This window comes from Anopheles arabiensis, chromosome 2 (genome assembly GCF_016920715.1).
Source record: "Anopheles arabiensis isolate DONGOLA chromosome 2, AaraD3, whole genome shotgun sequence".
Taxonomy (NCBI): Eukaryota; Metazoa; Arthropoda; class Insecta; order Diptera; family Culicidae; genus Anopheles; species Anopheles arabiensis.
The window spans coordinates 69,546,186-69,558,374 of record NC_053517.1 but is presented as its reverse complement, the minus strand read 5'-3'; the positions used below and the strand labels follow the sequence as shown (position 1 = coordinate 69,558,374).

Genomic DNA, 12,189 nt, shown 5'->3' with positions numbered 1-12,189 from the left:
ATGTGCCCATCGAGAGAATAAGTATCCATTTTTAATGCTCTTTTTGTGCATAAAGGGCCCGCGCGCAAGCAAACTCTTTCAGGGCCACTGATCCAATTGAAAAGATTTTAGGAGGTCAAAAGGTGTCGTCGTCGAGCGGCGAGCAGAAAGGCATTTGAAATATAATCAGGTTCTTTCTGCTTGGGTGCAGCTAGGGGGAAAAGACCCCACACCCCAATACCTTTTTTTTGGCCAGCACGAGCCAAACGAAGCGTGTTTGTTAGTTTATCGAACCGGGGGCGCTGTTTTGGGCCGAGTGCTGCAGTTTTGGTGCAGCCTAAAAGCAGCCCACTTGACTGGATAGCTGGCAGTTAAAAGTTTACCTGCTTCGCGTTCCGCACACAACGCTATCCTTCCTTTGCGCAGGCACCGATTGAATCATGCTGGCAGCAGCGCTCCCCATTTCTACATGTTGAGGGGTTGTTTATTTGCTTCCTTTTCTCGTCATTTTTTTGTAGTTAGAGTGTGCATACCTGTCGTTTCCGAAAGTGACGCATGTAGAGCATCATTGACATTTTGACTACCCCTTTTCCTCCCCCAACTCATGCTCTGGCACCTATTGCAAGAGCATTTGCTGCACTGTTGTTGCTGCTGTTGTACGCAGCACTAGCGTCGTTCACAAAACTATTTTTAGTTTAAAATGAATGACCCGCAGCACGGCAGAAGGACCTGAACAACAACAACGAAAAAAAATGCAATCCAAGATACTGCATGTGTCGGCCAAGAACTTCCCCCTTCTTTCTATTTCACCGAGCCGCTTTTCTCGTTGGGCTGTTGTCTATAGATAGGTTTTCTTATGAAACTGTTCTGCACTGTGAAGAGGTACTGTTTTTTTTTTGTTTTCTCTTTTTAACCATTGCCGCTAGGCTGTCAAGTTTTGCGAGACATTTTAGTTTTCGTTCACTCACTTCCCACCAAACTCACAGCTTGAAGGGACATTTTTCTACAGCATTGGGTGGACATTCCTGCGCTGCTGAGTCGTTTGCTGCCGTGGTCCCATACTAAACTTACTACAAACATACTAAACCGAAGCGGTTGGTTATCGAATTGGCTCCATCGCCGCACGCCAAGTAAATCTGTCCTCGCAACAATGTTTCCCGCATAAAAAGCGGTACTGGGGCACAGCAAGTGGCCCAAGCCTTTCCCATACACAGCCACGTCTACGTCCAAATCCCTGCCGGAAGTGGTGCAGCACTGTGTGTTACCACCATCGGAACATAAACTTGCTCCTGATGAAATATTCACGTAACCTTTTCCAGCGGAATGTCCACGAAATGACCGTGTATAGCGCTGCTCCTCCGTGCAGCCTTTGTGGGGGAATACAAACAACAAAAAACACGGTAACGGTAGCCACAGCAAAAGATTCGAGTTTACAGTCGCGGGTGACAGGTTTATGTTTCGTACCTTTCCCACCGCCAAGCCTTCCTTCTGCTCACTGCTTATGGGAATGGGTTTCCTGACAGATGATGTCTATAGTTACGTTACGGCCACCTTTACCTTGTCCTAATTATACATACACACACAAGTACAAACATTCACACGCATCGTTCTTCTGTGTATAGACACACGCGTCCAACATCCTTGCGCAAGTCCTTTTTGTTATGCAAAACAAACCCGCACCACTACACCAGAAACGGAGCTGCTGACCTTCGTTTGCGGACCGATTCCAGGACCGTGTCATGGCAGGGCAGGGAAGCAATGAAACGGCCAGCCAGCAGCCAATCTTTTAGAATCCTTTCTCCACAAAAAAAACTCGAATCGAGCGAAGAATACGACTGCGGCGCGACGAACGTCCTTCGCTTCGTGAGGCAATGTGCGGGCGGAGGTGATCCCACCTTTGCCGGGCAATAGCACGGTCGCTCGCTAAACATCCTGGCTGAGGGGGCGCCCAAACCACAGCCGAAGACAAAAATATCAAAGGGAAATTGAAAAGGAAATGCAGCAGGAAATAAGAAAATTCCGCAATACATCGTTCGCATGGCGCATGCATGGAGGACACTCTTTCAGCAGATTCTGTAGCTCTCTGGGTTTTTTCAATGATTTGAAAATCAATGATTTCGAGAGGCTTGGTGGAGGCGACGCAGGGTGTACTAAATGCGGGAAAGCTTTTATAAAATAATGAACGCAGTTATTATTGGGGACGCGGAAGCAAATCCTCACGAAAGGTCACCAGTATCTTCGCAACAAATGCAGATGTTTTAAAGAATCCTCGCCAAATCACGTACTGTCGTATCTGTCTACTCATTTACTTGCCTATTTAAGTAACCAAGTGTATAAATGGAAAAATAGACGTGGTAAGTAAACAGTCCGGACATAATACAATAGTTTACTCAACGAATACATAACGCAATACATAATGCAAAACAATAATTTATTTTCTTCTCTTAGATCTTTGAAGAAATTAATTTGTTAGGCCCTAGAGGCCTTGGATGCTTGCTTCAATAATGTACAATAATCGAAGCTTATGATTGAATGATTATTCGACTGCCCCAAGTAAGCATATAATGAAGTTATTGAAGCCAAAAATCAGATAAATTAGTCTAACTTTTTAATAAAAACTGATATACACATCGCAAAAGATTATATTGTAAATTTTATTTTTGTGTTAAAATTGATACAAATAGTATTTAAAATACAACAGTGTAATTTATAAGCGCAGTTGTCCAGACATCTAAAATTTATAGAACAATTTGACATAATAATCCCAAAATTTTAAACATACAACAAACTTTTTTTTGTAAATACAGTTGAATAAATAATTATGTTGATAAAACCACCAACATCAGTCAAAAATAACCCATAAATTAGATACATGTTGGCTGCGAACAACGTAATTCGACTTCCAACAATCCTACGAGTTACCATTACTACTGTATCTCGAATAAAACCAGGACTAAAAGTTTAATTTCTTCTATGTGTGTACAACAACTACTATCTGGCGTATCTGATACTGCTTCATCCAGTGATCTGCACTATCGATATCTAGTGGCTAATGTAATGGATCAACTTACATTTTGCTTCTTTAGCACAATGCATGAGAATGAACTACCCATGTCTTAGATCTCTTCAAGGGCTATTCTTCACACACATCGGACAGCATCGCCGAATACTTATTGTAAATCTATTACAGTGGACAATCCCATAACGAGTATCCTTTTAAGGAACTGCATAACAAGCAAGTTGAATTGGACCATAAATCCACCTTTTAACGATCAAAATCTCGCATAACAAACAACAATATTTGCGTTACTGGTGCATTTTTTATAACAAACGTTATTGTTGTTAGAATAAAAAGTGAAGTTAAAAAACTATCATTAAGTGCTTTTCGTTCCAAAGGCAAGACTTTTTATGCTCAACATTGATTTGTATGTAGCGGCATCCAGGGGGAGAACTGTAGAGTATATTCTCATTAACAAATGAAAAATTTGTAAAAAATATCTTACGATTTTTACGTTTGCAGATTAATAACAAAAAAGTTCACTATGTTCTAGCATTGCCTTATCCCTCTTAATTTAGTTCCAAATCATACGAATAAGTATATGAATAGTAAAGAGTTTTCCAAATAACGATTTTTTCGTTATTTGATTTAATGATTTTGATTTAATTTTTACTCATTTTCAAATATTCCCAATGAATAATTTTGTAGAGAAAAATTTAACATTTTTATACAAAAAAAAATGGTGCTTTAGCATCAAATTCATATAAAATCGTAAGTGTCTGAAGTTTGACTAACACATACTGTACAAATTTCAAAGACTAACAAATGAGATAATGTTTTGGTAAGGGCAACAACATAATAAAAGAGCGAATGCGGCGGATATTGCCCTCTTTTGACACAAACACACTAGTGAGGTTATGTTGTAAAATCGCGTACAACATAAAAAAAATGTTTTTCCAGATTACGCTATAATATACCTACGCTAGTATTTTCTAACAAATACGAAAAAGGATGTTGGTTTTATAAAACAAATTTTCACAAGCAGGTAGATTAATTAAAACTACTGTACAACCGTACTAAACTTCTCCAGTACTCTCGCTATACATTCAAAACACCAAAACGAAACATATTGTATAGTACAAATATTACATATTTCCCATCCTTGCGAGCGCAGCTAGCTTTTTCGGGTTTTTCGCTCGAGGACCCTTTGGGGCAGCTGGCAGCCGTGTGTCTATGCGCTCTGCGTACTAGCGCTAGCGCTGTATTGGTGAAGCTTTGGGAACTTATGAGAGCACACACCTGTGTGCTGTGAAATGAAAACTTGTTTGGTTTACAGCAGCTACAAACACTACGCCAGCAGTACCACTACTACAAGCCGAGCGAGCGCGTTCGTCTGCCGACGAAGGCGTAGAGAACTTTCAAGCGGAAAATTCTGCTCCGAGCAGCGCTACACTACGTTGCCAAGATAAGGGACAGGCTTCCAAATAGGAGTTGAAAAAAGCTACTAAGTAAAACCGAATCGTGATGCCATCTTTTGCTGGATTGATTTAAAAATGGTGGAACTTGCAATCAGCCAGACTGCTCACAATTCAAACCGAACCGAATCAAGGCCGTTAATTACTATGAGGCTTATTAGAAGTTTAATAATAGATCAGCCACAATAGTCTACCCACTCGAATGCCTATTAAACTTTGCCACCTTTAAACCCCCTCTCGCCAACCTTTTCTATCAGCCGTCTTCTCTCGCTCTTCCCCTCCTGAACTCTCACTCACTATCTTTCTCTCTCGCTCTCCAATGTTTTTTGCGTTTGATATTTTCTCGATCTAGTGTATCCCTACCGCTTCGATTTCTTTCCATCCTAGTGCACCACCTGGGCTGACCGAGGGCGGTCGGACCAGTGTGTGCGTAAAACGTATACAAATACAGTTTAGGGATTATCATGATTCCAACAACAGCGTTCCCTCGCGGCGGCCGTCAACGGCGGACGCGAATCTTTTTGGATCAGAAAATATCCTTCGCTTCCGCAGTCGGTGCTAATGGCTCGTGTACCATAATGTTCTACGTGATTGGCGTAACATACTGGTGTACCTTTTCCACTAATGGGCAGCAAATGGTTCCAACTTACGAGCCACTTTGCAACGGAAACCAAACTTTAATCCAGAAAGTTTTTGTGTTTCACGCAAGAAATTGCAAAATGTACATTTTACGGTGTGCATATCTCAGTATGAAATTACCTGTCTGTCGAGCCTTCGAGGGATTAATGCTGGGTTATTCCTTGAGGTCGCAATCAACTATCGAAACTTTATTTCACCTTGAATGGGACGATACAATGTGACGTATCCAAAAGGGCCGAGGAAGTATGGTCGAGAGTTTCAACTTTACAGACACTACGGACACACTATTGTCACGCACTTCTCGCACTGCTCGCACCACTAGCTCACTAACGATGCACGAATGCACTGCTGGAAAACGTTTGAAGTAACACGCACGCTGTGGATGTGGTCAATGGGTACAGGATACGGACTGTAGACGGGTGATTTGGTACTAAAAATAAACAAAACAACTCGAAATAAAGCTAGCTACACTATCTCCTGGTAACACACTAGAGCCTATACGGTCTATTATATGAAGCTGTGTTGTGTCTTTAGCACCCTTGTCAAACGTTTTTGGGCTAAATTTTTCGTAAGCTCTCACAGTTTTCACTCCACACCGAGCGTCGAGGTACGCTTTTTTCCCGGCAAGATCCGGAACCAGCCAGCTTCTCACAACTTGTTACACATCATCCCCTGGAAAGCTGGTCTTTTTCTTTTTTTTTTCTTACTAGCTCCCGCTCTCACTGCTAGTGGTTGCTACTGCTCTCGAAAAGGAAAATTTATCAATCGAAACAACTTTCGCACGCAGCAGGCGAGTACAAGAGGTGAGGGGGATAGCGCAAATATCCAACATACACACACACATCCGCTCACGCACACGCACCTTCGCACAGCACACCAATTCCGGAGACAAACGTTGAAGAAAGAGAAAGAGTGAGAGAGATAGAGCAGGTAGAGGAGAGTGAGATGGAGGATGTGGGGTCAACCGAAATGATAGCTGCACACGATATGCGAGGAATTACCGGTGGAGGGAAAGGGAGCGGACGGGTGGCAAGTCTCATACAATCACAAAAGCGCAACCAACCAAAAACGCGACACGCGCGCACACTTTGCCAGCGACAGAAACGTGACAAACGCACACACAGCGAGCACCGTGAGCTCACCTTGCACCGAACGTTCACAACACGCACACACACACACGCGCGCGCACAAGCACACCTGATGTCAAAATGATTTCCTTTGAATCACAGCCAGCCAGCCCATTCTCCTCTCCGGTGTGTTTGTTCTCTACGCTCACGACAGTGTGCGCTGCTCTTGCTCAGTAAAGTTAGGCATGTTTGCCCCGCTTCGCAAAGGGACGACCGTTTTCTTCGCAGCTCCACATTGGGAGTTGGGGAGAGATTCGATCATCTCCTACCACCTGTCCGTCCGTACAACAAAAAAAAACCCTTAACGCCGGAATCGATTTTCAAATTTTCACATTTTTCACACGCACTGCTTGCAGAGCAACAGCACCACCTTGGGACTTTTCACGACGAGCCACACAGTACGACGATCGACGAATTCACCCCTTTAATCTACACACCGCGGCCAAAACCCGACACATGCCATGCAAAAGCGCACAAGTACCCGCAGGCTACGAAAGATATTCCCACAGCACCCTTTTCGAAAGGTCAACGAACAAACTGGCACTGGCACATTTTTCAGCCACTGTTATGTCTGCAGAACACGAACGAAGAAAAATGCCCCTCGTAATACCAACCACTGTCACACGACTGCTTCGATCCTCCGGGCAGCAAACACCACCTTTCGCGACGCCTTCTGGACACACTGGCACAGTATGACTTGGAGCACAGCACCGTCGCCTATCGATGGGTAAAACTGCACCAGTTTCGGCCGGAAGCACGGAGTGCGGGACCGGAAAGCGCTTCAATGGCGGCAAAGAAAAATAAAACAACCTTCACAAGGTGGTCACTTTTCACAGCTCGCACGCACGGCTGGTAGCTTTCACTTCAGTTCTAGCAGTGAAGCCGCTATCTCTTTCGGGTCCAGCCTGCAGCTTCACTCTCTCTCACGACGGTACGCGCGTTCCGTACAGCTAGTGCGCTCTCGCACATTCTCTTGCATTTCGCCGCTCCCGGTCTCTCATTCCTTTTTCGCCATTCTCTTTCTCTCTCTGTGTGTGTGTATGTGGCCCGTGGGGCATGTTGGGCTTGCTTGAAGGTTTCTTGCGCAAGGAACGTATGCGAGAGCCCTGCTCTCTTCAACACTCCAGGTGGGATTTATCCGGATAGGCTTTTTTGCTCACATGCTGTTTCTATTCCGCTTATCACATCTCATTGTTGGTACGCTTCATTGTTTATGCTTGAACGTAAAATAACTGACAAATTGAAAGTCTTTACACCCATACTATGAGTCTGTTAACCATTTGTAAATTGTTCATTTTTTACATGATAAAGAATACAACTAAAAGCGCTCAAAACAAGTATCAATACATCAATCAATCAAAATCAATACATGTTCAAAATTAAAGCACAACATTTAATTCTTAAAGCTTGCACCGCAATAAATACACATTGTTGTGCGTATCGCTTAAATAATAATAATAATAACCGAGATATTGAAATTTTTAAATGAAATTAAATTAAAATCATTTTTTCTGCAGACTGTGACTCTTGTGCTACCGTGTAGACTCTGCTTATCTTACGTCAAGATTGTTGAAGCTGTCACTCATTGCAGCATAAGGTAATTAGAGTCTTTCGCTATCTATGTAGCTTGGTTGCCTTGCAAAACAAAAAGAAGCTGACATTCAGATTTCCTAATGTGATGGGAATTGCAGCTCGCAACTTTTTCCTTGTTTATCGGTGCTAGTTAGTAGCGAAAAGGTGCATAATTTCGTTTTTCCAATCGCCAACCGTGAGCACCACTCTTCGCGCCAGATCGCATTTTAATTCGAGACAACTGTGGCGGCCAAGGAATTAGCCGCAAAGGGATCATCCTCACTGGTCCCACCAGCAGTAGAAGGTCGGGGGAAGTGTAAAGTAACGCTACTGCATGATGTCGATGCCTCACGGACAGAGCTATGATTATCATCGAACCACGTTCGATGGGGAACGAAACGAGCGCTGCGGATGTTGCGTTCGTACGATGAAATGGTTTCCAGTGCTGTTTATTGCCTCTGTGATCGGTTGGTCATACTACGCGTTTGTGATACAACTTTCCTTTTGTAAGTGTGACTCGCTCCCCTTTCTCGCGATGTAATAGAAGCTAATGCGGGCTCACACCGTGCTTTCCACCCATCACAGTTACCGTCACCAACATTGTTCAAAGGATATTGTTCCTGCTCTTCTACCATGCCGTGCTGGTTATGTTCCTGTGGTCGTACTACCAAACAGTATTCACCGACATCGGTCGGGTTCCCTCCAGGGTAGGTGGTTCGGAGCGACGATTACTCATCGCTTCGCTGGTCAACCCGTTTGCGCTCCAGCGCACAACACGCCAGTAATCTTTTGGATGGTGTGATAAGATAACAATAAACCGTTCACGATTTTTACCATTCCAGTTTCACGTTCCGCGAGCAGAGCTCGACCGAATAGTACGTGCTACGAATGAGGTGGAGCAGAAGGAAATACTCGAAACGTTTGCGAAGGAACTTCCGGTGGTGACGCGAACGTTAAACGCATCCGTGCGCTTCTGCGACAAATGCCGCCTCATCAAACCGGATCGGGCACATCACTGCAGCGTGTGCGGCGTTTGTGTCCTGAAGCTGGACCATCACTGCCCCTGGGTTAACAATTGCATCAACTTCACCAACTACAAGTACTTCATTCTATTTCTGGGCTATGCACTGTTATACTGTGTGTATGTAGCATGCAGTACCATCCCCTATATGGAGCTATTGTGGACGGTAAAGGGATGAACCATGCACTTTTACAACATATTCTGACCGTGATTCGTACTTCCAGGGTAAAATTGATGGTAGATTTCATATTTTGTTCCTGTTTTTCGTCTCCGTTATGTTTGCAATCAGCTTGGTTAGCCTGTTCGGCTATCACGTTTACCTGGTGCTTCTGAATAGGACGACGTTAGGTAAGCTTTCGTCGATTTTTACACATTTGATAGCATCAAAATCACACCACATCCATTGCTACTTCATTGTAGAATCATTTCGTACACCAATTTTCCGATTCGGCGGTCCAGATAAGAATGGGTTCAGCTTGGGAAAGCTGAACAATTTTCAGGAAGTTTTTGGAGATGATTGGCGGCTGTGGTTCGTTCCAGTGTATACTAGGTAAGTGATTGATTAAAGTGTAAATGTTTTTTTTGTTTTGCTTTCTTTTTTTCTCTCTTTTTTGTGGATTTGGGTTTCAACAGTATTGCACCTACTTTTGCAACAGAGCACGATCACAAGCAACTTCTATCAGTCTTTCGTGCATTGTAGAAACAACAATGATGGCTCTATTATGCAGAGTTGTATCTATGTTTAACCGTTGGGTTGATGGATCTTATGGTTTGAAAATTCTTACTTCTGTTTTTTGTTTCTCGTCTGTTGTTATAATGAAAAATCAGGATGGTTTGGAATTCAGCAAATGGGATGTGTATTTCATTTAATGAGTAGCTATTAGTAAAATGTTGTGACTAATCCTATTGAACAGTAAGCTAAACCAAAACGTAGAGCTGAAACAGCTCAACTAAACATCACTAAACACACTTTTGGATCGAACTAATCATGTACATAAAGTATTTTGGAATGTTTTTTTCGCATGTTTTTTTTCTGCAAAATGGTCCCCAGTGAATAAAAGGTGAATTTTATCCTTCAGAAACAATCAATTACTCCTGGTCTCTGGCCTGAACTAATTTTGTTTAATAACTCTCTTTTCCTTATCTACTTTTCTTAAACCATCCAATACGTTCTTGAAAATCAAAATCGAAAACCACTCGCCTTACCGAATCTCTCTCTCTCTTTCTTTGACTTTTCGTTCATTTGTAGCCTTGGGGATGGGATAGTATTTCCCTGCCGCGATGTAGCACCATATAGCATCGAATTCGCCGCATGAAGTAATGTCCCCGTATCGCCCCTGACCGCTATCACCATTGGCAGTCAATGTTGTAACGGCGCGGTTGCAAGTAGCACCGTTCGGGTCGATCCAAAAGCTCAAACGATCATATTAGAACACCTCGACGAAACAAAGGAGGGCGGTGGGCACCGTCGCCAGGGTCAGCAACAAACTGTGGTCATGTCGCTCAGCACAAACGGCTTGCCCACTGTAGGAAACCAAAGAGTGCTTCGTGTCCACTAAACCTTCCTGGGCAGTAGTTAGAGCTAGTGACTGGTAGAGAGCAGGAGGAGAGTGGTTATGAAGGATAAAGTTCTTAAATTTTGCTCACTGGTGGGTCGTACTCAGTAACAGCATTGATTCGCATTGTGCGTTGCCTTAATCTTTGAAAAACAAATACGCTGCTTATGGGATTCGCAATCCAATGGACTTCTGTTATTCAATCGAATTAGATATTAAGAGCCTTAGTTGTCTTATGTCAAACGTTTCTTCCTTGCTATTTTGTACAAGTAACGAATGACCCTAGAGGGAATTGGAATACAAGATTTCGTATGTTTCTAAACTTAACATAAGGTACAAACGACAGAATCAATATGGATAAATATGTAATGAACTCTAGAAACTTGAAATTCGCTAATAACAATGGATTCCATTCCTCTGTTTAATGATACTGTTAAGTTGTTCGTAAGCAATGGCATCGACTTAATTAATATCTTACAAAAGTATTTGATGAAAATGGTATTTATAAAAAGAACTGGAAATAAATGTTACATATATCCCGGGAGGAATGGGAGCGGTCCTTGATATAAATTTTGTTTTTTTAACATTTACGTTTTAAACCAATACAAGATAAAACATTTTTTTGTTAATTTTGTAATTTGAAATTCAATCAAATAGCAATAATGTGTTGTTGTCCGGTGATGATTTTTCAGAACAGAACGATAAAGAAGATTCACTACTTTACTCTCTTTCAGCATGGGCGACGGCGTAGTGTACCCAATGCGATGCTATGACGAGGACGCCGAAGCATTGCTAGGTGGCGAACAGCATGGTAATCGTTCTGGAACGGAAAACCTTCACGATTTCGAAGCAGCAACGTTTTTGAATGAATATGGCAATCTAATGAACTGAACAATAATAATGCTATGTTTTAAAACGCGTAGTTAAGCGCTTAGAGTGTGGATCGTAACTATTTTTTAGTTAGTTAATTTGCTATAGGCATAGCACGTACCAGCAGTAGTATGCAAATAGGCAAAAGATGGATATTAACAATGCAATAGACCATAGGAAACGTCAACTTAAACACGAACAAAATTACGATATTCCAGCTTTAATATTCAATTGTGATGTAAGTCATATCCATCAAACAGTCTTTAAGCAAAGCATTTAAAAATCACCTGTAATTCAATCGTACCCCCAGATGCTGACTTGAGACTATGTTACGTGAGCCAGTATGCATTTATTTATCAAACTCAACACCATTCCAGTGATGCGTAAACGACGAAATTCTTCTTGGCAGTCCGATTTGTATGTGTTTTTAAATGATACTGATTAGTACTGTTAACACATTCGATAGGTATAATATGACATCGGTAGCAAATAAAAGAGTGTTATTTACCGTAAAGATAAATTGAAACAGTGACATCGCTACGGACTGAACGCTGTTCATACAAGGGAACTAGGAAAGCGATAAATCTACGACAAGGAAAAGGTTTTAGCCGCTGCTGTACCATTAGGGTGGGCCTTGTACAATATAAGCATAAAAGGGACGAATGTTGGACTGAAGAAAATGAAACACGGTAGAAGCTTAGATTGTGTAAGAAATAAAATGTCTTTCTATATGATATCAGTTCGTACGTTTTCGTAATTTGAGCGTAAATTATTAACATCACGTTAGACACCAAAGCGTACGTATTTGCGCGCTATTATTTTGAAATAATAACCCACAGGGCAAAGCGAGCTTTTTGACGAGCCTCAAAAACCCTCGCTCGAAACGACAAAAACCGTCACAATTTCTTTCAAAAAGCATCGCCAGCGAGGGAAAATCGCACCGATCGCACCG

General features: G+C 42.3%; 2 protein-coding genes and 1 long non-coding RNA gene across 5 annotated transcripts in view; 2 read left to right on the top strand and 1 right to left on the bottom strand.

Moving 5' to 3' along the window:
* The window catches only part of LOC120896048 (cAMP-dependent protein kinase type II regulatory subunit), a 37,726-nt gene extending 30,609 nt beyond the window's left edge, over positions 1–7,117 (bottom strand). The window contains exons 1-2 of one of the 2 annotated variants that reach the window (XM_040299876.1): positions 6,833–7,117; positions 5,212–5,521 (exon numbers count right to left, since the gene is read on the bottom strand). The gene's annotated coding sequence lies outside the window, so the exon portion shown is untranslated. The remainder of the gene's footprint in view (positions 1–5,211; positions 5,522–6,832) is intronic. The other variant, XM_040299867.1, reaches the window with a different exon arrangement.
* LOC120896062 lies at positions 6,353–7,019 on the top strand. The gene is made up of 2 exons (XR_005738397.1): positions 6,353–6,496; positions 6,575–7,019. It is a non-coding gene; the product is annotated as an uncharacterized LOC120896062 (long non-coding RNA).
* Positions 7,118–7,851: 734 nt separating the features above from the next.
* LOC120895984 (palmitoyltransferase ZDHHC15) lies at positions 7,852–11,973 on the top strand. Of its 2 annotated transcripts, none has more exons than XM_040299753.1 (6): positions 7,852–8,296; positions 8,376–8,497; positions 8,633–8,977; positions 9,036–9,159; positions 9,232–9,361; positions 11,102–11,973. In XM_040299753.1, the coding sequence occupies exons 1-6, from the start codon at positions 8,125–8,127 to the stop codon at positions 11,256–11,258; spliced, it is 1,050 nt and encodes a 349-aa protein (XP_040155687.1). In that variant the 5' UTR covers positions 7,852–8,124; the 3' UTR covers positions 11,259–11,973. The 2 variants fall into 2 exon arrangements, with proteins under 2 accessions (XP_040155687.1, XP_040155688.1); XM_040299754.1 differs by lacking the exon at positions 11,102–11,973 and adding an exon at positions 10,061–10,933 and having other exon boundaries at positions 7,853–8,296.
* Positions 11,974–12,189: the final 216 nt, after the last annotated feature.

What these genes read in the sequence shown, in the direction of transcription:
- LOC120895984 (XM_040299753.1), top strand. Translation starts at nt 8,125, where the DNA reads ATGATGTCGATGCCTCACGGACAGAGCTATGATTATCATCGAACCACG. An exon ending in TCGGTCGGGTTCCCTCCAGG is followed by an intron (nt 8,498 to 8,632) that starts GTAGGTGGTTCG and finishes TTACCATTCCAG; the next exon opens with TTTCACGTTCCGCGAGCAGA. An exon ending in TCTGAATAGGACGACGTTAG is followed by an intron (nt 9,160 to 9,231) that starts GTAAGCTTTCGT and finishes ACTTCATTGTAG; the next exon opens with AATCATTTCGTACACCAATT.